Here is a 22,377-nt window from a genome sequence, read left to right on the forward strand (position 1 = left end):
CTCCACCTCAGTAAATCTAAATCCCTTAGAGCCACACGCTCAAGGGACTTGAACCTCAGCACAGAAATAAATAGAACTTGCTGGAGGAACAGGTTCATAACCCAGAGGCTCCCTTCACTCTGGAATAGAATTCCAGTTCATGTGAGGCAGAGTACCTCACTGAATCTCTTCAAGAAGAATCTCGATAGGTGGATGGGGGATCGTAGGTTTGTCCCAGGGATTACTCCCGTGTCACTATTAGACAGAGGCACAGTAAACTAAACCTTAAAAAGGGCACAGTATACTCAAATCAAGGGGTGGCATAAGCCATACAGAATCGGGCTAGGCTTATAATTGCCCCAGGGCAGATAGCCTAGTATGAACCTATGAACCTATAATATATGGTTTTCTAATAGCAAGCTTTCTTGCCTACATTAGTACCTGATGGTCATCCTCAGAAAACAGGTGCCTAAAAGTAATCAAGACTCTATAATCCAGGCAGTCAGTTGAATGTTGGAGTGTATCAGACACCCCTGTTTTTGTGTGACTAGATCCATTCTGTGGGAAATGTTGTGGTAAATGCCACTGGCCATTTCCAAATGAAGGGAGAACCATGGTTACCTGGGCCATAAGGGAGTCACCACAATGATCTTGGGGGATTTCTTCTGAATCTTCACAAGTGCCCTAGATATTAGTGAAAAAGGTGGAAAGGCATACAGGAGCATTCCTGTTCAAAGAAAAGAAAAAAAAAAGAAAAGATATCTGTCTTACAGGCCTTCAGTGCATGGAGTCCTGGAACAGACGTTTGCCAGATGATTGTTCAGACAGAAGGCAAAGAGGTCTACTTGAGGAACTCCCCACAGATGGATCAAATCTTGGAAGACCCCTGGATATAGTTTCCATTCTTGAGGGTCTGTCCTGGTCCTGTTCAGTTTGTCAGCCACACAGTTCTGCTCTGACAGAATGTGCCCAAAATCCAAACGGGAAACGGAAAACCAGCAAATCCACAAACAAGACCAGTCACAGGCCGGATATTGATAGGTTTGGTTGTTGTTTCTCTACCACATTTTCTACTGATACTTATGCCATCAAGGAAATTTTGACCAAAAATTGGGGTCTCTTAAATAGTGATAAGGAGGTTAGAAATTTTGTGGGGAATATGCCTATGTGTGTATACAAGAAGGGTTGGAATTAAAAAAAACTTTTTGAAAACTAACAAGGTGCAGAATGACATAGGATATATGTTTAAGAGTGGGGCTTGCAGATTTTGTACTTATATCCTTCAGGTCAGTGAAATATACATAAATGCTTTGAGGGTTAAAATTTATGGCAGGTTTTGCTGTAATGTAGGGGAGGTCATTTATTGTGCATTGTGTTCTCATTGTTCATGTTTTTACATAGGAAAAACTGAACATAAATTGAAAAATAGAATAGGGGAACATGTTAGGAATATAAGGGACCAAAAGGATTCCAATGCACTAGCAATTTGTTTCATATTTAATCCAGGACATGTTTAAATTCATTGTTTTAGATATTTTGCATGCACCTGAAATGGGTGGTGCCTGGCCACTACTTTTGGAAAAAGTTGAATTGGCATGGCAAATATGCCCAAATGCAATGTATTGGCCGGGCTTGAATGAAAGCTTGTCCATTAATGGTATTTTAAAACTAAAAGTCCTTAAGAGATAGTTTTACTATTTGGATGTCACTTTTTACTTTTTCTGTTTGGATGTTATTTTATGCATTTAAGTTATAAACTAATTCAGGTTTTATGACTATGGGACTTTAAGTGTTGGAGGTGTGTAGGTAACTGAGAGTTACTATTTGCTAATTTGATTGTGTGCATGCTTACTGATGAGGAAATGATGTAACTAATAGTTAGTATTTAAGCATCCGATAACTATTTTTATTGTATCTGATGAAGTTCCTATTGAAATAGTGCTTTGGAAGGAAAGCACTTATACTGTGTGTGGATTTAAATAAACCTGCTTAGAATTACATTCTCCTGCCTGTGACTGGTCTTGTTTTTGGATATGCCGACAGAATGTGGAATGCCTGTAGAGTGAGATTGTACAGTAAAGCTATATCCCAAGCTAACATGGCTAAACTGCAAAGTGGGTATGACCTGGTTACCTCTTGTTAATGAATCATATCACTGTGGCATTGTCTGTAACCACTTGAAGAGGTCCTGTGGACCAAAGATGGTTCAGAGAATGGAGTGCCTTGATCAGGGCCAGCATCTCCTTGATGTTTATATGCTTGCATCTGTCCTTGGTGTCCCACACTCCCCACACTTTTATCTCTCCTAAAACTGCTCCCAAAGTAAAATCAAAAGTATCTGTGGTGACTGACTGTTTTGGAGCAAGGAGGGACAAGTGAAGACCTTGATTTAAGAATATCTGTTATCTCCACCAAGTAATTTTTCTTCTGACAAACCTCAGTACTCCGATCTGAAAATATAAAGTGTGTTGATGCTAGGACCAAATAGAGTTCATATACCACTGTGTCTTTGTCATGTCAAGTCTTTCGAGGAGTATCATGAGAATCAGAGATGCCATGAGACCTAAATTCCTGAGGTATTCAATTGCAGAGACTGAAGTCTGAGTGGAAAACCTTAGAAATAGATCCAAATAAAGATCTGTTTTTTCCTATGGAAGAAAAGTTGTTTGAACTGAGGTTTCAAGTTGATATCCCAGAAACACAACCATGTGTGAGGGAGTCAAGAAAGGCTTTTGAATGTTCTCCTGGAATTCCAACTTGTGCAAGAGATCTCTCACCCAAGAGAGAGAGAGATTCTTGACACTTTGAAAAATGCACAGCAAAGGACAAGCAAGTTATCTTAATATGAAAAAATGTGTATACCCCGTAGTCTGCAATAAGCTATAAGTGGAGCTAGATACTTTGTGAACATTCTTAGTGCAGTGGATAGTCCAAAGGGTAAGGCAGAGAGCTGATAATGTGATCCACACACAAAACCTTAAGAAACTGAAGTCTGGATGAATAGGAATGTGACGATAAATATCTTTTAGGTTTAGTGTTACCCAGAAACCTGAAAGAGGAAAAAGAGGCAACAGGTTTTGAGGTGACATCATTTTGAATTTGGGCACTATCACAAACAATTTTAGGAAAGAAAGATCCAGAACTGGTCTCCAAGCATTTTCTTTCTTTGGGACTAGGACCATCCTGGGATAAAACCCCTTCTCCACCTGAGAAGGAGGAACTGGTTCTATCACTCCTTGGGATAATATATGATGAAAAAGAGGTGGAAGCAAAACAGTCTGATCTGCAGGATGAGGAATGACCCCCTGGAAAGGAGGAATTTCCTCCCACTACCACCTGTAACTCTGATGAATGATTTTCAGAACCCATTTGTCTGAAACAATTTGTTGCCAAAGAAAGAAATGGAGATTCAGACTTTCTGGAAGGTATCTTGTTGGACTGGCCTTGGCTTTGGGAGGTATATAACTTCTTTGTGGAAACTCTTTGCCACTTCTTAAACATCTGCTTACCTGAATTCTGTTGAGACACTTTATTCTGTTTGTTTTTTTTTTTAAATTGGATGAAGAGAAAGAAAATCTCTTGGGCAATCTAGAAAAAGAGGGCTGAAAAATCTTAGAGATTCCCTGGATCAGCTTTCCTCATTCATCACACTTTTTGATCGCCACTACAGCAGAGGGTACCAAACACTAAATCTCCATCCAAGGGAGAATTTAAAATGTTATTCTTAATATCACCTGTAATGTTCTGAGAATGCAGTCAAGTAAACCTCCTTAAAACAATACCAGTGGCCACAGCCCTGGCAGAAGTATCAACAGAGTCATACACACATTGCAAACAATGAGTAGTGACCTGTGCAACAAAAGAAACTAAGTAATTTAAAACAGATTTTTCTTCACAAGAAGAAACTGTAGCTAAAACATTTCTTATACTTTCACAGTATGTCAGAATAAACTTTTAACATATGGGCCTGACAATTCAAAATTCTGAAATTTAAAGTTGCAGAAGTATATACATTTTTCCCATACCTATCAATAACTTCCTCATCCTTATTAGAAAGAATAGAAATGGAACTAACTAAATGCTTAACAGCAGAAGAGTCAACTAGGGCTATAGTTGCTGGGTCAGGTTTGTGAATAGTGTATTTAAATTTAAAAGACTGAGGAACTGTATACATCCTATCTGCCTTTTTAAGGACAGTTTTTCAGTGCAAATCAGGCAAACTGCAGGCAGTAAGACAGACATCTTCTAAAGTAGACAGGACAGGAGAAGTGGGTGTAGGTTGTGGAAAATCCTTCTGTAACAACTCATAGTACTTCTTGAAGGACTGAGAAACGTCAGTGTTCTCCAACTGAAAACACTGGGGCATTCTAGCAACAGTCTGAGAGAATGAGAAGCCTCCACAGGGAGAATCAAAAAGTGAACTCTCCTCTGAGTCTGAATCAAAAATCTGAGGATAGTACCCAAAATCTGTCTCTGCATCCTTCTGTTCAGATTCAGAATCTACAAGAAGGATTAATAATCCGAATCAGACCCTGAGCCAGTCCCAGTACACTGCTACTATCCAAAGAAATTTGAGGAGGAGGAGTTACATGCTTGGTGTTCTGTTTCTTTTTGTCAGGAAAAATTGGGCCAACTATGTTAGTAATGGCAGCTGTTGCTTCTGCAGGGGTGGGCACAGCATTCTGGCAAAACAGAGTGACCTTCCATGCTCCCTCTTCTAGGACTGACAAGAGTGGTCCTCCCTTTCCCACTGAGGGGACTCCAACAGCTGCAAAAGATGTGGTTAGCCCTTGGTCCATGACTGTAGGTGCTACACCAGAGGGATCTGGGGTAAAAGATAAGTGGTTTGATGTATAATAAATGCCCACAGCATAGTCACACACTTGTGTCTGAGGCAAACTGCTAGCCTGCTGTGGTGGCAAAGGGTATTTACTTAACTTTTTCTTTTTGTGCCTGGAAGAAGGCCTAACTACGGGAGTGCTAATCTGTTCCATGGTCAAGCTGAAAATGGTGCCTTTATCCTGGGGAAAAAAAGCAACAATGTCAGTAAAACTACCAGTCCTCAAAAATGTCAAAAGTTACTTTTTAACAGAAAAACACAATGCAAAGCACTTTCAAACATTATGGCAGTCCCACAATGTTAAAATAAACACAATTTCTCCACATAAAGTATTTTATCAGTTAGTTAACATTACTTTTAAACTGACAGAAATAATGAGTGCTCTATTTAAAAGTAATTTACAGTTTTGAGACAATCCATTAAAACATAACACTCTAGTTTTAAAATAACTTTCCTGAAGAGAAATAATAAAACATCAGTAAAACATAAGAAAATGTAAGCTTTTTTTTTTCCCCCCAAAGGGAACTTTTCTGAGTTGCAAGCTCTTTTGGTGAGACAGGCCTATGTCATAACTCATAACATACTTCATAGCTGAAGTGTGATAATAATGTCACCAATAGCTGTGTTGTGTTACATATAAAGAATGACTGTAGTGATATACTGATCAGAGATTCAGATGAATGATATCACAGAACATAATCTCATACTGCTGATATTCACAAGTGTGTCTGCGTGTGAACATGATGGTATCTGTGGATCATACTTCCTTACCTGACAGTACAGATGACACTGCAGAAAATGCACTGAGTTTCAGTCCGCAGACAGGGTTGCCAGAGCAGAAGATTTCTATCAACATCAAGCCAAAACTTAGGATGAGAAGCGAGATGTAGATCACCTCCGAAACCAGCGAGAGCCACAAAATTCCTGCATACAGACAGACAAAATTTTGTTGCTAATTAACATGAAAAATGATGACAGGGAGCACAAAGAGAGACTCTGCCATGGCAGACTGTATTTGAATGAATAGAGTATCTCAATAATTCAGTACCTGCATGTTTTCCCATTAGGTTATTTTAATGTTGAGATGAGTTGTTTCAACATTTTTTTTAACCCAATTTGTGTATTTCAATTTGTTAACAGGGTAGGTGGGCTGGTCGTAGGATTTTCAGCCACAACCAGAGCCACAAGTAAAAGCAAGTTAACAGTTCTCTTTATGAATTCAACAAAAATCCAGTTTTTAGCATATTAGACCTGACAACATCTACGTCTTACATTTCCTGAAAATCTATATTAATTACGTCAGTCATGCTGTCTATCCATCTTAGTCTTTGCTATCCCTCCTATGCTTGCCTTCAGTTTTTCCCAGCCTTAACATGTCAAACTCTCACAGCTTTATGTCAGTACTGGGAAAACTATAGCTTGATATATACAGATAAAGCTCCCCCTGCCCACATTAGTAATGAGTGCTAACCCTAATATTGACCTTATCCTTAACTCTACAATTTACCTTAAAAATTTAAATAAACAACTTTCTGTAACACTACTAGTATTCAGACAAGTTAAGTCTGAATATTGTGGTAAGGTTTTGGTTTAAAGGTTGCAAAAGGACATTGTTTTCTTTTGGTGATGTTTTGTAGTTGTGGTCTTTTGCATCTTCAATTATTTGTTTGATCTTTTTTGTTGCTGTAATATGTTTATATGTTGTGTCACATGCTTAGAAAATGATCCTGTTAGCCTATAACCACCACCTACATAAGTTTTATTGCATCTTTACTCATTTCTTGTTAGACTCATTATTAAATATAATGCCTCTTTTGTCATGCATTTGTCACCACATCACTCAATCTGAAAAATCTCAGATATCCCAAATTAAAAATAGTAATGGCCTCAAAAGCCACAGTTATCCACACAGACTTATTCCTCTGTACTTGGTCTGCTTTGTGATGATCTCAGTCTAAACACTGGAGCAATGAAAGACTTGACCTTCTCTGACCTGTTATTCCTTCCTAGAACCAATATTTTCTTAAACCTTCATCAACAGATAAATAAGACATGTAGGTGTGACAGATTCATATCCCAGTGTATCTTACTCTTCTAGTTCAAATGTCCCCTATAGGTCAAACAGTTTAACTTCTTTTCCATCTTCATAGTACACTAAGATAATTGGATGAGCAGTCTCAAATTCTCTCCTGTCTATCCTGTGAAGCCATCCTTGAGGCTTGAGGGACCTTTGACTATGGATTACTGACTAGGCTTGTAAAGTTTTTTGGTAGATTGCCTAGTACTTGAGTATGAACCTATGGACTTGCATTAGCAGATACTTCTGTCTGTTCCTTACTTTCAGGTAGATTTGTCAGATGTTACAAAATATAAACCTGTTTAAGAAAAGAGATGTAGAACCAAGCAGCTCTACTAGAACTATTGCTTACTGGTGTTTTTTTTTTTTGGTCATTGTTCTGATATTTGGTCTCTGTATTTCTCAACTGCTTCTGTAAATATTAAACACATTTTTCCTCTCTTCCTTTGCTAGTACGCACTTCTAGATAAATTACTGCTATCTGCTACATTTCTGCAGTGCTTATCACAACTGACCTTTTTTCTAACACTACCCTTAACCTATTAAGGTTCTATTTTGCAAACACCCTCTCTTGCAGTGAAGCAAAAAATGATTTTACAAAAAATCAAAGTTGCAACAGACAGGGTGGTCAAGCTGTAAAAACAATCATAACTTGAGTGTACTGTAAATAAACAAACCATAAGACCCCTACATTTGTTTCAGATTATATATTATATAGCTCTACTTTGTTAACAACTATAAACTCACTACTTGGAAAATACATATACACAGCATAAGCCCTTTTCGTAGTAGGAGTAGATGACTTCAAAGGGATGCTTCTGGTGTTCACACATATCAAGGAAAATGCTTACCTAAATGGTTTACTTTCCCCTTAATATATGCTCTTAGAATAAGGCAACTTGATACAGTGGTAAAATACAAATCTACAAAAAATAAATACTTTATTTACAAGCTTGTAAGAAGCATTGCAACCTTCTAAATGGCCAAAATTTACTACTCATAACTGAAAGGTCCACTTATCTTCTATGCAGATTACTGAATAAATTCTAAATGACAATTACTGCACCCCTCTGAAAAGTAAACTCCCAGTCAGGATACAGTCCTGCTCCTTAAGGAAGTCTTCAGAGAACGTAATATCACTCAAAAGTCCCCCATTTAAAACAGTCATTTGTGAACAAGCCTTTTCACAAGCAGTCCCAGCTCTGTGGAACAAACTACCATTAGAAGCAAGGCATCTAGATACTCTTACCAAGTTTAAGAAATCTCTTCTCAAGCACCTCGTCAAGGAAGCTGCTTGCAAATGCTTTTGAGATAATGGATATACTCTTTAAAAGGCTTAAAATTCTAAAAAGATGTACAGTATCTCCACTGTTCTCCTTTGCCATTAAATTCTTCTTACTCTTATGTTCTTTTGTTCTTTTCTTAGTCTCTAGACCTATCTCTTTAATCCCTGTTTTATACTCACTTTCATTTGAATTTTTTTTTCAATGAAATTATATTTTAAACCTTTAAGAAGGTTAACAAGATTTCATACAACCAAACTGTACTGAAACCCATGTAAGCCGATAGGACCTGGCTACTTTATTAGTAATATATAAGAACTATATAACATATTACTTGATAAAAATTGTATAATAACTGCATACGAACTTTTTAAATTTTTGTAACTATGTAAATCTAACACCCTGTCATATTTGAAGAATGCAACTTAAGTTTACTCGGACTGTTTATTACCTCTGAGCCGGGGTAGCGGCTGAACAGGGCCACTGGACCAGTCCACCTACCCAGTTACCAAATAGTAAATAAAATAATAAATAAAATAAACTGTAAGAGACTCCGTGTGCCAACCAAGTTTCATATCCTTCTGTATTCCTTTATCTGTAACCATGAAAAATGAAGCTGTCTGTAATACGCATAGACTGGAGTAATGTGTTTCATGTTGCAAGATCAAATGTTATTTTAAAACATTCTTTCCTTGTGCACAGAGCTTACTTGAAGTTAAAAGCCAAAAATGTCAAGTAGGAGATCAGAGTTCATACACATTGGCTTACTTGCAACTAAAGTTAACCGAATCTGTACATTTATATGAAAAATATAATGTGAGCCTTTTCTAAAGACAACAGTTCATGTTACATATAAAAAGAAGCTTACATATTAATATATGTGCAATATGTATGATCCGGCTGGCAAACTCATGTAATGTATATGCATTCTATCAGCAAACACATGCATACATTTATTACGGTCTAGATGAAATTAAGCTAAATTATATGCTTTCTGCATTGCTGAATTGCAGAAATAAAGGCTGTCAGCTATAAAGCCTTATTGAGATGTCTGCAATTGGCACAGTGGGTTAAGGCTATCAACTGTTGTGCTGTAGTTCCTGTAATACAGGGTTTGATTCCACCCCAGCCCTCATTTGCCTACTTTGTTACGTTGAGTAAGTTACTTAATCAGGCATTGCTCCAGAATCACCCTGAAAATGGACTGTGTGCCCAATGAGGCTACTTGGTTAAAAAAAAACTTTTAAGGGGGTTGGCATAATGGTTAAGGTGTTTACTTCACAAACACAAAGTACAAGGTCTAATTCTCATTCTTGAGGGAAATTGGCTAGGCTTAAAATGTCTTGCAAGAGCAACTAGCCTGGTACTTAACTTACTTACCTATAAGATGAAGAGAGAAGCAGAGGTGGGCTAGGGACTGTTTTTATACTACATTTACATGTTATCTTCTTTACACATCATGCACAAAAATGCTCCTCTCTATTACTATAAAAAGAATGTATGTTAAGGGAGGAGTGTGTGGGGAGAGGGTACACAGTGAGCTGATATTTACGCTATTCTTACTAAGGACCTTCTGAGCGTTTAATAAATCATCATTTCACTTTCATTAATCTTTCTTCAGTCATTTAAGTCCTAATAGACAGCCCTGCACAATCTATTTTTTTCCTTTGGCTTCTCTCTACCAGTATTCAATCAGCTATCTCTGCTTTTACAGAAAGGCACAGAAGGGAGGTGTTCACATCCCCTGGGAATACAAATTGCCTCCTCTTTTTAGGCCAGGATTTAGATGATATGTCTGCCTGATAAGTCTCATGACACATAGTTTTAATACTTCTGGAAATAGACTGATAACCAGTTGGCAGTTATAATTTTAACGTTTACTAAGAACCATGCAAATCTTATCCTTTCCTCATAAAATTGTAATGAGATTAACTGCTTTTTATTGCTGTTAACTTTCTTTTCCAACTATTTTATTCAAAATACCCTCTAACTGTCTGTTAAGAAGTGGTTCATCTTCAATAACTAGTAGGATTGAATGCTGCTGGCATTAAGACTGATGAGCACCTAGAATTTCTTCAGAGGTCCTTCCTCCTCCCCTGAGATTCATAGGTTAGTACTAGGCTGACTGCCCTTGCGAGCCATTTTAAGCCTAGCCAGTTATCCCCTGTGAGATTCAAGCCCTGTACCTTGTGTTTGTAAGGCACACACCTTAACCATTAGGTCTCTCTCTCTCTCTCTCTCTCTCTCTCTCTCTCCATTTTTTCACTGCAATGTGTCTAGTTTGTTGATACAGAAAATTCTTCAGAGCAGCTTAGCTCAGTTCAAAGCCATTATAAGGGTGAAGTAAAGGGGGAAGCTGTCCCATGTACAGACACTTAGGAGGTATGATCAGAAATCGCAGCTGGAGAGTGAGTGCATTACCACAAGTCATTAATGAACCCCAGGTGATATAGTGCATCTTGTTAAATGAATGTTAATACTGTATTAGCAGGTTACTGTGTTTAGTAAGCGTAGCACTGAGCTTGCATATATTCTTTGCTACAGTTACTATTCAGAGTAGTTTGTGTGATAGCTACAGCAGTATGAAAGTGAGGGTCATTATTTTTGTTCATCAATATTGGGAAGACTCTTTTTGGTCCTCAACTTCTAGCTGAGAGGGGTGCCAGTCTGGGGACTGCCCAGGGCATCACATGACCTAGCTACGACTCTGGTACAATGTTGTGTTATTTTTTTTCTTCTAAACGTTTACTGCCATGGTGCTGCAGTTTTACAGACTTGCTCTGCTAACTTCTTTTCTTCACGTCTCTTTTCAATCCTACCTTTTGGCCAGTGTTTTAGATTCCTCTTCCTATTGTTGTGTAGGGCTTGCAGCCCATTCCTTACCAAGTACATTATATAATGAAGTCACTATTTAAGTAGTGTGCCTGTGGTGGGTACATCTCTGAAAATGAATGGTAATCTGGCTGTGTATTTTGCATAAGTGAATTTCACAATATACATCACTTTTTCCTAATGGGTGCAAACTTAATACAGCAACCCATAAAAAGGGCATAGAGAGAAACTTAATGTCCATTTGAAGCAGAAGCAGCTTTTTGCAAGGTGGCAGTCTTGACTGCCTGGAAGCTGTGATTCTGAATATAACCCTTTTCAACCTACTGAATTGCCTTTACCCAGAAGGGCAATGAAAAAGTACCCTTCCGCCCTGACTTTGTAAATGAAAAAAGTGGTATCAGTGGTGTTCTCAGTCCTGGCACCAGTGGTCCTGGTGCCATCTCAAAAGTGTTCATTTTAGAGGGTTCTTCAGCCCATCAATGGCTTAGCCCCAAAATTAAAATGACTAAAGCTAAGGTGTGACTTCCATGTAGGACACCATTACACTGCTGAAGTCTTCACCTTGGCATAGCAAGGATTTATATATATATATATATATATATATATATATATATATATATATATATATATATATATGTATATGTATATGTATGTATGTATTTGTTGTTCAGCTCAGGGACTTACAGATTTAAGTAGACAAACACAGGAAAACACAGATATGTATAATAATGCAAAAATAACAGAAATAATGCATAACAAAAGACAAGCAACTGGAATATATGTACTGTAGATAATATGCATAATGACACCATACTGCGTCATGTAAATAAAAGTTACAATGGAGTCACTACAAATTTCGTAGGTAGTTATGAGGCTTGCGGTCCAAGACATCCTTCTCCACATTCCCAGTTGCTCCTCAACACTGGCTGGTTAAATGACTTGGTGAATATCACATGGTACGCAAACACGAGCTGAGGGAATCAAACCCTGCTTCACAGGAACTGTAGCTCACAACTTAACTCCCTACACCAACTGCTAGGCAAATATGCAGCTATACTAGGCTCGTACAGTCTTGTTCATATAAGTTACATTTCTAGGGAGCAAGGGGAAGGTTGATGGGAGGAGGGAGTGGATGTTTAGGAGAGTACAAGGAAGTGTGTGATTGTTTTATGTAAACAATTTAACAGATGATTGGATAAAAGACATAGGGTTAGATCCAGAACTAAAAAAAAAACTATAGTGTACAGGTAGGATATTAGGTAGTTGGACCCTTTTAGTTGCATTTGTATTGAGCCTGTTCGAAAAGATGTTTTATTTTTTAATTCACAGAGGAATTTTGTTAGTGATAGCATGGATTTTATATGTTTACTGACGGATTTGCCAATCTTTGAACGAAGGACTGAGTAGAAGTGCTCAGTGCATTTCAGATTTGTCTGGAGTATTTGAAGTTTCAGGGTAGACTCTGAGAAAGTGATCTTTAAATTATAAGGTGTTTGCCTGTCTGACTGCTTACTAACAAAGAAGGGGAATGACTTCAGATTAATGAACATCATGGGTACAAGCACCGCAGGAAATGGATTACATGAAATTGGCTAGAGTAGTGGGTAACGTATGAGATGAGATGCTAGACCTCTTGGATGCCAAAATATTCACTGGCATTGTCTTCATCACTAGTGATGATTAAAATGCTGTTACAGAGGCCCCTGTCTCCAACAGCCATGCAGCACATGGCATTACCATAGGCAAGTCAAGCTAAAACCAGTCTCTCTGCAGCCAAGATATTTGGCAATGATTGCCCATTACCAAAGTAGTCAACAAAGCAGTACTCAGTGCTGTATAGGGAGGGTCTATTTCTGATGCAACATTTTTTTCTCAGTGCTGGAGTTGATGTCCATTACTTGTCCACCAGCATTAGCAGAAGCATTTGATGTACTGACTCCCATTCCTCTGACACTGATAGCCTAATATCAGGTCATGTTGACACTGCTACATACAATATCATTGCAGTCAATACCCATGCACGCTAGTCAAATGTCAGGGCAAGAATACATGCCAGCATCAATGCAGATGTACGTTCAAAGCTCAGTGTTGGTGACTTAGTTTACAATGGGAAAAATCCTTCTTCAGGTCAGTCTTCGCTGGATACTCAAACTAAAACAAGGCCCTTTTCATCACTCGAGTCAAAGAGCTTCCCCATAAAGTTCCATAAACTGCATTCAAGCTGACATGCCTGGGGTCACCAGAAGAGTCTCCTATCACAGTCTTTGCTGATGAAGTGGCTTCGCTTCCCCTGAGTTACCTCTTGACAGCACAACATTTAGTAGAATTTTTTCAGGTTAATGCAAGAAAAAAGGCTGGCTCACAGACCCATTTTCCTCACTACAGAGAAGACAGCAGGAAGCATGCAGATTTAACCTCAGATGTTCCTGGTAGTCATTATTGAACATCCTAACAAATGTCTCCAAGGTTGGCTGGGACAAACTGTAGACAGCAGTGCCAGTGTTCATGAAGTCAGCTAAAATCATTCATCTACCCAGAGATTGGTCAGCCTGGCCAAAAACCCCAAACCAGCTACAATTGTTTATGTTGTATCCCTGAAAAGGGCTCCCACACCTCAGAGCTCAAAGCCCCCTCCCATCCACCCACCGGATAAGAGTCAAGAGCAATGGACAGGTTAAAGGAGCATGAATATGTAAGAAAGATAAATGATTTATCCCACGTGCTATATTTTTACAGGAATCTAAGTGATCAATACTTCATGTGCTTGAGGAGTTGCCAGATGGCCACAAAAAGAAAATATTAGCATTCAAACTGACATGTCTTCATACTTAATGATCTGCATGGTTTGTGTCATTTATAACATAGGTTCATAGGTGTGTACTAGGCTAATGGCCCTGGAGCCTTTACAAGTCTAGCCCATAGAAGTGCCTATCAAGTAGAGCCAATGGAGTGATCCCCGGGGTGAACTTTCTATTTCCCATCCACTCATCAAGATTTCTCTTGAAAAGGGACAGTGAGGTGCTCTGCTTGACATGTATGGGAAGTCTATTCCAGAGCGTGCGCAGTCTTTGGGTTATGAACCTGTCCCTCCATCATGTTCTGTTGATTGTGGTAATGAAGCTGAGGTCTCTGGAGCATGTGGTGTGGAGGGATTGGATTTCTTTAGCTGTAGCATTTCTAACAGAGCTGGGTCAGACAGCTTTGTAAGTCAAGCAGAGATCACCTCTTAGTAGACAATATGAGACAGAGAATAGCTGGAGTCTTTTGAGTCTGTCCATGTAGGACATGTGTTTAATGCCTAGGATCCTCTTCGTGAGCTACTTCTGTGGCCTCTCCATCTGTTGCTGGTGTCTAGTGAGGTACATGCCAAATGGGGCATTATACTCAATGATTGGTCTAATGAGGGAAGAGTAGAGAGAGACGATGACCTCTTTCTTCCTGGATGCAAAACCCTTGGGAATTAGATGTGCTACATAGAAGGACTTTCTGACCACAGTGGCAATGTGGCGGTTGAAGGAGATGTTGCTGTCAATCTGCATCCCCAGATATCTTATAATGCCTTCAGTGTTTAGTGGGCTCCCATCGATGTGGTAATTAGAGGGAAGTGAGTTTTTACCAAAGGGGATGACAACGCATTTTTTGGTGTTAAGCTTAAGGCCATGGTTTTGACACCAGTCATTGGTCTCAGTGAGCCTTTCTGTAGGATGTCTGCATCACTTGGGGAGTTAATAATGTCTCCCAGCTTGCAGTCATCTGCGAACTTGGTCAGCCAGAGTCCCTTTGTGTTGGCCTAGACTTCTGAGAAATAGATGCTGAACAGGAGAGGACCCAGGACCAATCCCTGTGGGACTCCACTCATGACTGGTTGGCAGTCTGACTTGGAGTCCCCTACTTTCACACTGTGTGTTCTATCTGTGAGCCAATTTGCAACCCACCTAATGAGGGGTTGATGCCTAGCTTGGTGAGTTTATCAATAATTCCTGAGTGGGGAATGGTATCAAAGGCCTTGGCCAGATCGAGGTAGGCTGTATACAGCCCCGGTGACTGACTCAAAGAAGTCAACCAGGTTGAGCAGGCATGATCTCCCTTTCACAAAACCAAATTACATGGGATCTAGAGTTTGGAGCTTCCCTATATCCTTGTTAATCAGGTTCATGATGATGCGCTCCATAGCCTTACATATCAGACTAGTTGGACTAATGGGGCGATGATTCCCAGGGTCTGTAGTCACTCCCCCTTTATGGAGAGGGATGACTGCAGCAGTGTGCCATTCAGTAGGGACAAAGCCTGAGATGAGGCTGTGACTGAACAGGGCACACAGATGTGGTGCCAGTTTGCTTTGTAGTTTGTGTAGAACACAGTCAGGGATATTATCAGGTCCCATGGAAGCTGTATTCTTGGCCTTGGACAATGTGGCTTTAACCTGTGCTGCAGTAATGCTGGGTGCCTGGCAATCTTCCGGTATTGTGATTGTTCCTTTGGGGGGGGGGGTAAAGCTGGCACTGAATCTGTCGGCCAGTATGTTGGCAAAATCTGTTGGTTCAGTATAGGAGGTACCATTGTGCAGTAACTCAGAGCAAATCTGGGTATTGTCGTGGAGGTTCTTAATATAACTGTAGATGGCTTTGTGATTGTTTTTAGTGTCTGCCACAATTCTGCCTTCATAGCTGGCTTTGGAGGATTTGATGAGGGATCTCAACTTTTTGTTGAGGCTAATAAGGGAGTTTTTCCAGTCTTGGGACTTCACCTTTTTCTGCAACAGTTTCCTCCTTCTGTGGGAGAGTTTATTAATGGCAGGGGACCACCAGTCTTGGTTCTGTTGGGTATGGCTAGTTCCATGCATTTATGTACATGTTCTTACAGTGCATTGGTGTATGATATGGCAGTCATGCAGCTATTTTCCATTGGCATGGGTGCTGTGAAGTTAGCCACCTCTGTTTTTAGGAGCCCAAACCCAGCTTTGGAGAAGTTTTTCAAGGTGGTTACCTTTGCGGGGGGTGTGGGTGAAATGTAGATTTCCATGGTAATTAGTTTATGGTCGGATCTGACAAGGAAGGGATTGACTATTGGTGTAGAGCAATGGTCGCCCATGTTGGTAATAACCAGGTCAAGGATGTTGCTTCCTGTAGTGGGGATCAGAATGAGGTGGTCCAGGGCATTGGAATTGATGATTTCCAGGAAGCATTGGGCTAGTGTATTAGTGCTTGAGTAGTTTTCCCAGTTGATGGAGGGGTAGTTGAAGTCTCCTAGTATGAGAGTGTTGGATTGGACCTTGATAGATTCCAGGGTGCTTAGGAATGTGGAGTGAGAGTCTAGGGACATGGTTGGGGACCTATAGCAGGCTATGACCTGGATCGCTGTCTTATCCAATGTTAGTTGTACCTGAAGTATCTCAGATGGTTATGCTGGGCTACTAGTCTGGAGGTGTGCATATCCTTTATGAATATGGAGACATCACCACCTTTGGAGCTTCGGTCCATGTTTCGGGGCAAAAAGGTGTGGAATGAGTTATAGCCTTGTAGCGCAGGGGTGCTTTCTGGTGCTTTAAACCAGGTCTCCGTTACAGCACAAATGTCGATGTTCTCCAATTTGAGGAGTGCTTTGAGTGAGTGCATCTTGAGATTTACACTTCTATGACTGAGCAGCATGACCCTCAGATTGCATTTATTTATAGATGTTATGGTGGTAATTTGGTCTTTGGAACACTGCCTAAAAAGGCACTATAGGGGTGGCAAGAGCCTTAGCCAGTACCCGGAAACCCAGGGGTGACAGATACAGGCCTTCTCTAGCATAGCATCGAGGTCTGTCAATAATATCATCCCAAGCAGACAGATACTGGATCCCCTTAGAATGACACCAGAAACTTAGTCAATTGTTGAAGTCAATCATTTTTTGTTTGTACTGCAGTATCATTCTGGGTGACGGTAGGATACTGCTCAGGGCTAGTATCATATCTGCTTTGGCCACATAATCCGAGAGCTCCACCATGTCTCTTTCTATGTAGCCCAGGGAGGTACATCTCAGGTCATTCACACTCACACAGACAATGACAGAGTCATACTTGTACTTGTGGAGTGATCTGAGTGCATGTGTTATGTGTCAAATTCTGGCACCTGACAGACAGCTGACTGTTACCTTCTCCTTATTCAACCTAGTGAGTGGGACATCTGTGTGTCTCACTATTGAGTCACCTATGATTAGTGTATTGGGCAAGGTGTTTAGCCTTAGGGGCTTAGGTTGAGGGGCATAGTCTGGAGGTGAGCTATGTGTCCTGTGGTTTATGCTGTGTTGTGGTGGTCGAGTGCATTTCTGTCTAGAAGGTCTCTGCTGTTTGGGTAAATTTCTGTTGAGAACCTCCGCGAAGGTGGGTGTGTGGTTTGTATTTTTATGTGACAGCTGTGATGTCGGGTGTTCTGGAGGGCTATGTGTTCCATGTAGTGTGGTGCAGGTGTTGACCTTCTTCTCTTGATCAGCTAGTTCGGTCTTGGCTGGAGAGTGCATAGCTTCCAATTTGGTGATATAAGTGCATCTCTCACAAGTCTGAGTGTTGGGAAGTAAGAGGAGAGGGGTGTCTGTGTACATGAAGCAGTTGCTACACTGCCTTAGAATGCCCAAGTGCACCAGGTTAATAGGAGAAAGCATAGGGACTGCCCTGTAATCATGCCAGGAGGTGTGGTTGTAACTAATAAGTACTGCAGCTATTTATGTGAAGAATGACTAGTGCTGATGGCACTTAGGTGTGTTACAATAATTGCTACAAAAACCTGTTGAAGTGCAAAGCAATTAAGGTATTTGAAGTGCAAGAGAGAGAGAGAGAAAGAACTAGCAAGATCTAAGGGAAAAACTGAAGAGCATTGGCCAAGTGTGCAGACTGAGCTGCACCAGCAGACATAACAATGCACAAGTATGCATGACTCCCGCTCATAGATTTTGCTGAACACACAAAGCTGACATATTAAGACGAAAAAAAAAGGATTTTAGAGAAAAAAGCTACCTGTCCAATAGGTATCAATCAGTAAAATGGCACTCCATGCTCTCTCCTTACCTCCCAATCACCACCAGTGTAACACAAGGCTCTATTCTTGGTGCCCTCCTATTTAACATTTTTACCAACACCCTCTATGCATCCACACAACAGGCCACCCTAATACAATACGCAGATGATTCCACTCTCATTTGCACACCTGACAATGTGATACACCTCCAAAAAATATTCAGGAAGCTTTAACAGCCACTGAAACATGGCTTCATAACTCACAGCTCATGAGCAACCCAAAAAAGACCAAGCAACTACTTTTTTCCCAATATCCCTCTCTCATGAAAAAACTAAATTTAAAGTCCTCTCTCTTGATAATACAACCACTAAAGTCACTTCTCAGAGCAAACTATTAGGGGTGACAGTAGATGATATTCTTACATCTGACCTGCATATACAAAACTGCATAAGAAAAAACTCATCAAAAACTAGGGACGCTTTACAGTGCCAAAAGCTTTCTTACCGACGCAACTAAAACTGCAGTTGCCACTACTTATCTCCTTCCCACACTTCTTTATAGTGCTGCCATCCTTAATAACCCCCAGACTTCACAAAAAGGTAAACTTGAACAATGCTATGACAAAGTTGCTAAATTTGCAGCACACAACCCTTTCAGAACCTGGGTCTATATTACCTTTTCGAAAGGGCTGTTCATTGAACACCCTTTCATCGACACATATCCACTGAAATACCAACACTCCAAATGGCTACATAAGCAAATTTTTTCCCTGGGGAAAAATCTCTTGGCCATTGTTGGGAATTTGCCCTTTCCTCCACTGTAGTGCAATCTCTGAGTTGGTATATTTAGGTAGGAGGGTGGGGGGGGGGCACAGCCCCCCACATTGGGGGGTGTGGTGGGTGATATCCCCCACTTCATAGTGTCTGATTATTTGTTTTGTTTATTGTTGGCCCAGTGATTTTTTTTCCCTGGGGGGAAAAAAATGCTTTTGTGGCAGTTCAATGTTTTAGTATTTCAGTGCATATGTATCTATGTAAGCGTGTTCAATGAACAGCCCTGTCGACATCGTAATATAGACCCTCAGAACCCAGCACTGTAAATAGCTCTGAATAGACTAAATTGGTTAGAACTACCACATCAGCTAACATATACACAACCCCTTAACACCCTTAAAATTATCCAGCATACATCTGCCTGTCCAGCACTAAAAAACAATCTGCACAACTATGTTCCCAGTTGGTCATTATGATCCAGTTACCAAAGACTCCTGTCTGTCTACAAACCTAGCAAATCTGCTGGGCATTGCCTGTACTCGTAGAAAGTTGCTAAGGCCTGGAACTCCTTACCTGTATCCATCAGGTCTATGCCCACCCTCCCATCTTTCAAAACCACCGTGGAAGATTTCCTAGCTAAAATCTGGCTTTGCTCTTTCTCCAAACCAGGATAAACTATATCCCTAAATGTGAACAAGTATATTTTCACTCCTTATACCCATCTCCTTACTTTTCCTTCTTCACTTACTTTCTTAACTGCTAATTCTCTTCCCTGACTTTCTCTCTAAATAGACCATAAGCCTGTTTTCCCTCACTTCATATTGAAATTCCTAGTTGTAGTGAACTAACTTACCTTTAATTTCTTTGCAAATGGTTTAAAATCTCTCTAAATATTAAATGATTGTCATATACCTTGTATCGATTCATAACCAATGTTTTTATATTATGTCTATTTTATTATAATTAGTTAAACTGCAGATGCAAACTCCACTCATGCAACCCACAGGCAAGGCCTCAACCTGGTCTGTGACATTAATAGAACTTGTCAGTGGGATAGATTTCTGGCCCAAGGCTCCCCCATCTATGGAATAGACTCCCTCTCCATGTAAAGCATAGTACCTCTCTAGCCATCTTTAAGAGGAACCTGGATGATAGGATGGGAAACAGAAAAAACACCCCTGGGATCCCACCTTTGTCCCTGTTGGACAGGGGATACAGATGCTGACTTTGTGGGAACATGGGCAAAATTCTTGGGTAGGTTTGTAAGGGCCTCTGGGCTAATAGCCTAGTATCACACTATGAACCTATGAACCTATGTTTTTTTTTATTTATGAAGATTGTAAAATTATTGTTCTTAAAATATTTTTTAATAATTTGGAGCTTTTCTCCTCCACTGAAAATGGACTTCTACCCAGTCGGACTTTCCTGGTAAAAAAATGTCAATAAATAAAAAAATACAGTTTCCTTTTACAGTACCACTCCTGTTTGGTGGACAATACAGTAGATACAGTAAGAATATGATAGAGCTGGGAAAGACCCTGATAGCTGTGGACACTAGATTGCATTTTCCCCAAAGGATATTCATAAGAGTACAAAGGGATCACCAGTAGATGTGCTATTAGCAATAGTCACAGTCAGCTCACCATGGGAAAGCTAACTAAACTGCTGCCAGTTACGAGATTTCCTCCACTCAAAGTGTGGTTACTAGTCAAGTGTTGTGGTTTTTGGCAAGAAAAATAAAATACAGGACTCAGGCCCATCCTAGATCTCAGTATTCTAAACAAGTTTGTATTAAAGAAAAGGTTTTGACTGATCTTGGTGCAAAAGATTCTCCTTATGTCTATCGACTGGAGATAGCATATGCTCTATGGATCTCCATATGCCAACTGCGATATCAAAATTGTGAAAGAGACCAAGAGATACCCCTGCTTCTAGGCCAAAGCAAATCAATTTAGGTGGCTGGTCTTCAGTCACATCACAGCTCTTGGAGTGTTTGCAAAGTGCAGGGCAGTAGCAACAGCTCACCAGTTGTTATTTCTGAAACATTTTCCTTTGTGAGATAGAATAAATACATAACCATGTACATTTATATCATGTAAAATAAATTCCAGTTTATTGCATAGATTTATAGACTTGATGTTAACAAACAAATAAATGAAATAATTAGTTATCACTTGCTATAAACCATCAGATTTGAGCGAGCATATGCAGTAAAATATGAACACGTGCAAAGAGGTACGTGTTTGGGGGTAAGCCCTCCAATTTCTGAAATGCTTGCAGTTATGCTTCCAAACAAAATATATTCCCATAGAAAAAAAAAAGAAACCTCCTCAGATACGGTCACCTCGAAGAAAAAAAAAAAAAGATTTTTGAAAGCCAGTAACTGTGACCATTTGTCATAGGTAAAAGCTTTAAAAACAGCAGGACAGAAATGTAATAATGTACATGGTAGCTTTTTCTGTAAAGGAAGTGCTTCTCTTATTGTATGGACAGTACTGGGATCCATTTCTGTCTATTCCATTTTCTGCTAGAAGTTAACTGGCAAGTAATAAATTAGTTTTTTTTTTCTGATTGCCAGCACTTTCATTTCTACAGTGACTTCAGAAAAAATTGAGAGCTAATGTTAATACTTTTAGCTAGATGCCTGAAATTAATTTAGTTGAGGATGCTGAATAAGGTTGTACTGGGCTACATGACCGACAATCTGTGACATGCTCATTTAGCTTCTCTTGGTCTTCAGTTGTTATGCTATACAGATTTTGATCAGTTTTACATTCTGCTGACACTTACTTTAACCAGATTAATGTATTGACATTACACATTGACATTTTTCGTCCTCCACAATTTTGGATAGATGAAATAAAAGTTTCCTGTTATAAAAACATTATACCATTATTAGACAGAGAGAAAATGAAAAAAATAAAGCCATTTAGTTCAGCTACTTCAATATAACAAACGATACCGGGTCTATGTTGCATTCATCAAATGGATACCACAGTAGATATAAATAATTTAATTACACCACAGCCAGGAATATCCAGTCAATCTGATCAAAATATTTAGAGATATTACTGTCTTGTAAAATCATTAATTATCCAATGGGAGGCAATGCCAGCAAAAATAGCGGGATCATGACCAAACTAAATAATAGAAAAATGTTCGGGTTCCTATTGAATTGTCGACAGCTTAGGTTGTTGAATGCTTAATCATCGACACCTAAGCATCAAACGCTTACAATAGTGAAAGGCCACATCATCGAATTCTTTCCTTAGGAAAGAATTTGCGTGGCCATTATCAGTGATTTGCCATTTCCCTAATGTAGAGCGATCTCGGAGATGGTATATTTAGTTAGGGAGGGGTGTGGGATGCACAGCCATCCACATCGAGGGGTGTGGGCGTGAAGCACCCCACTATGTTTGGGTGTGTTTGTTTATATTGTTTACGGACAGCCACCTGAATTCTTTCCCGAGGAAAGAATTTGATGATGTGGCTGTTCGCTATTTTAAGCGTTCGACGCTCAGGTGTCGATTTAGCATTTGACATCCTAAGCTGTCAATGTTATAATATAGATGCAAGAGTTCACTGTGTTATTTATTTG

The 22,377-nt window shown here is 39.7% G+C and overlaps 1 protein-coding gene across 1 annotated transcript in view; it reads right to left on the reverse strand.

Annotated features, from left to right (window-relative positions):
• Positions 1 to 22,377, reverse strand: part of GSG1 (germ cell associated 1) — a 993,143-nt gene that overhangs the window by 307,029 nt on the left and 663,737 nt on the right. Inside the window, exon 4 of the mRNA XM_044074607.1 lies at positions 5,591 to 5,743. Coding sequence (XP_043930542.1) covers positions 5,591 to 5,743 — 153 coding nt within the window. The remainder of the gene's footprint in view (positions 1 to 5,590; positions 5,744 to 22,377) is intronic.

The sequence above is a fragment of the Protopterus annectens genome, chromosome 1.part1 (assembly GCF_019279795.1).
Source record: "Protopterus annectens isolate FY-2018-M chromosome 1.part1, PAN1.0, whole genome shotgun sequence".
Taxonomy (NCBI): Eukaryota; Metazoa; Chordata; order Ceratodontiformes; family Protopteridae; genus Protopterus; species Protopterus annectens.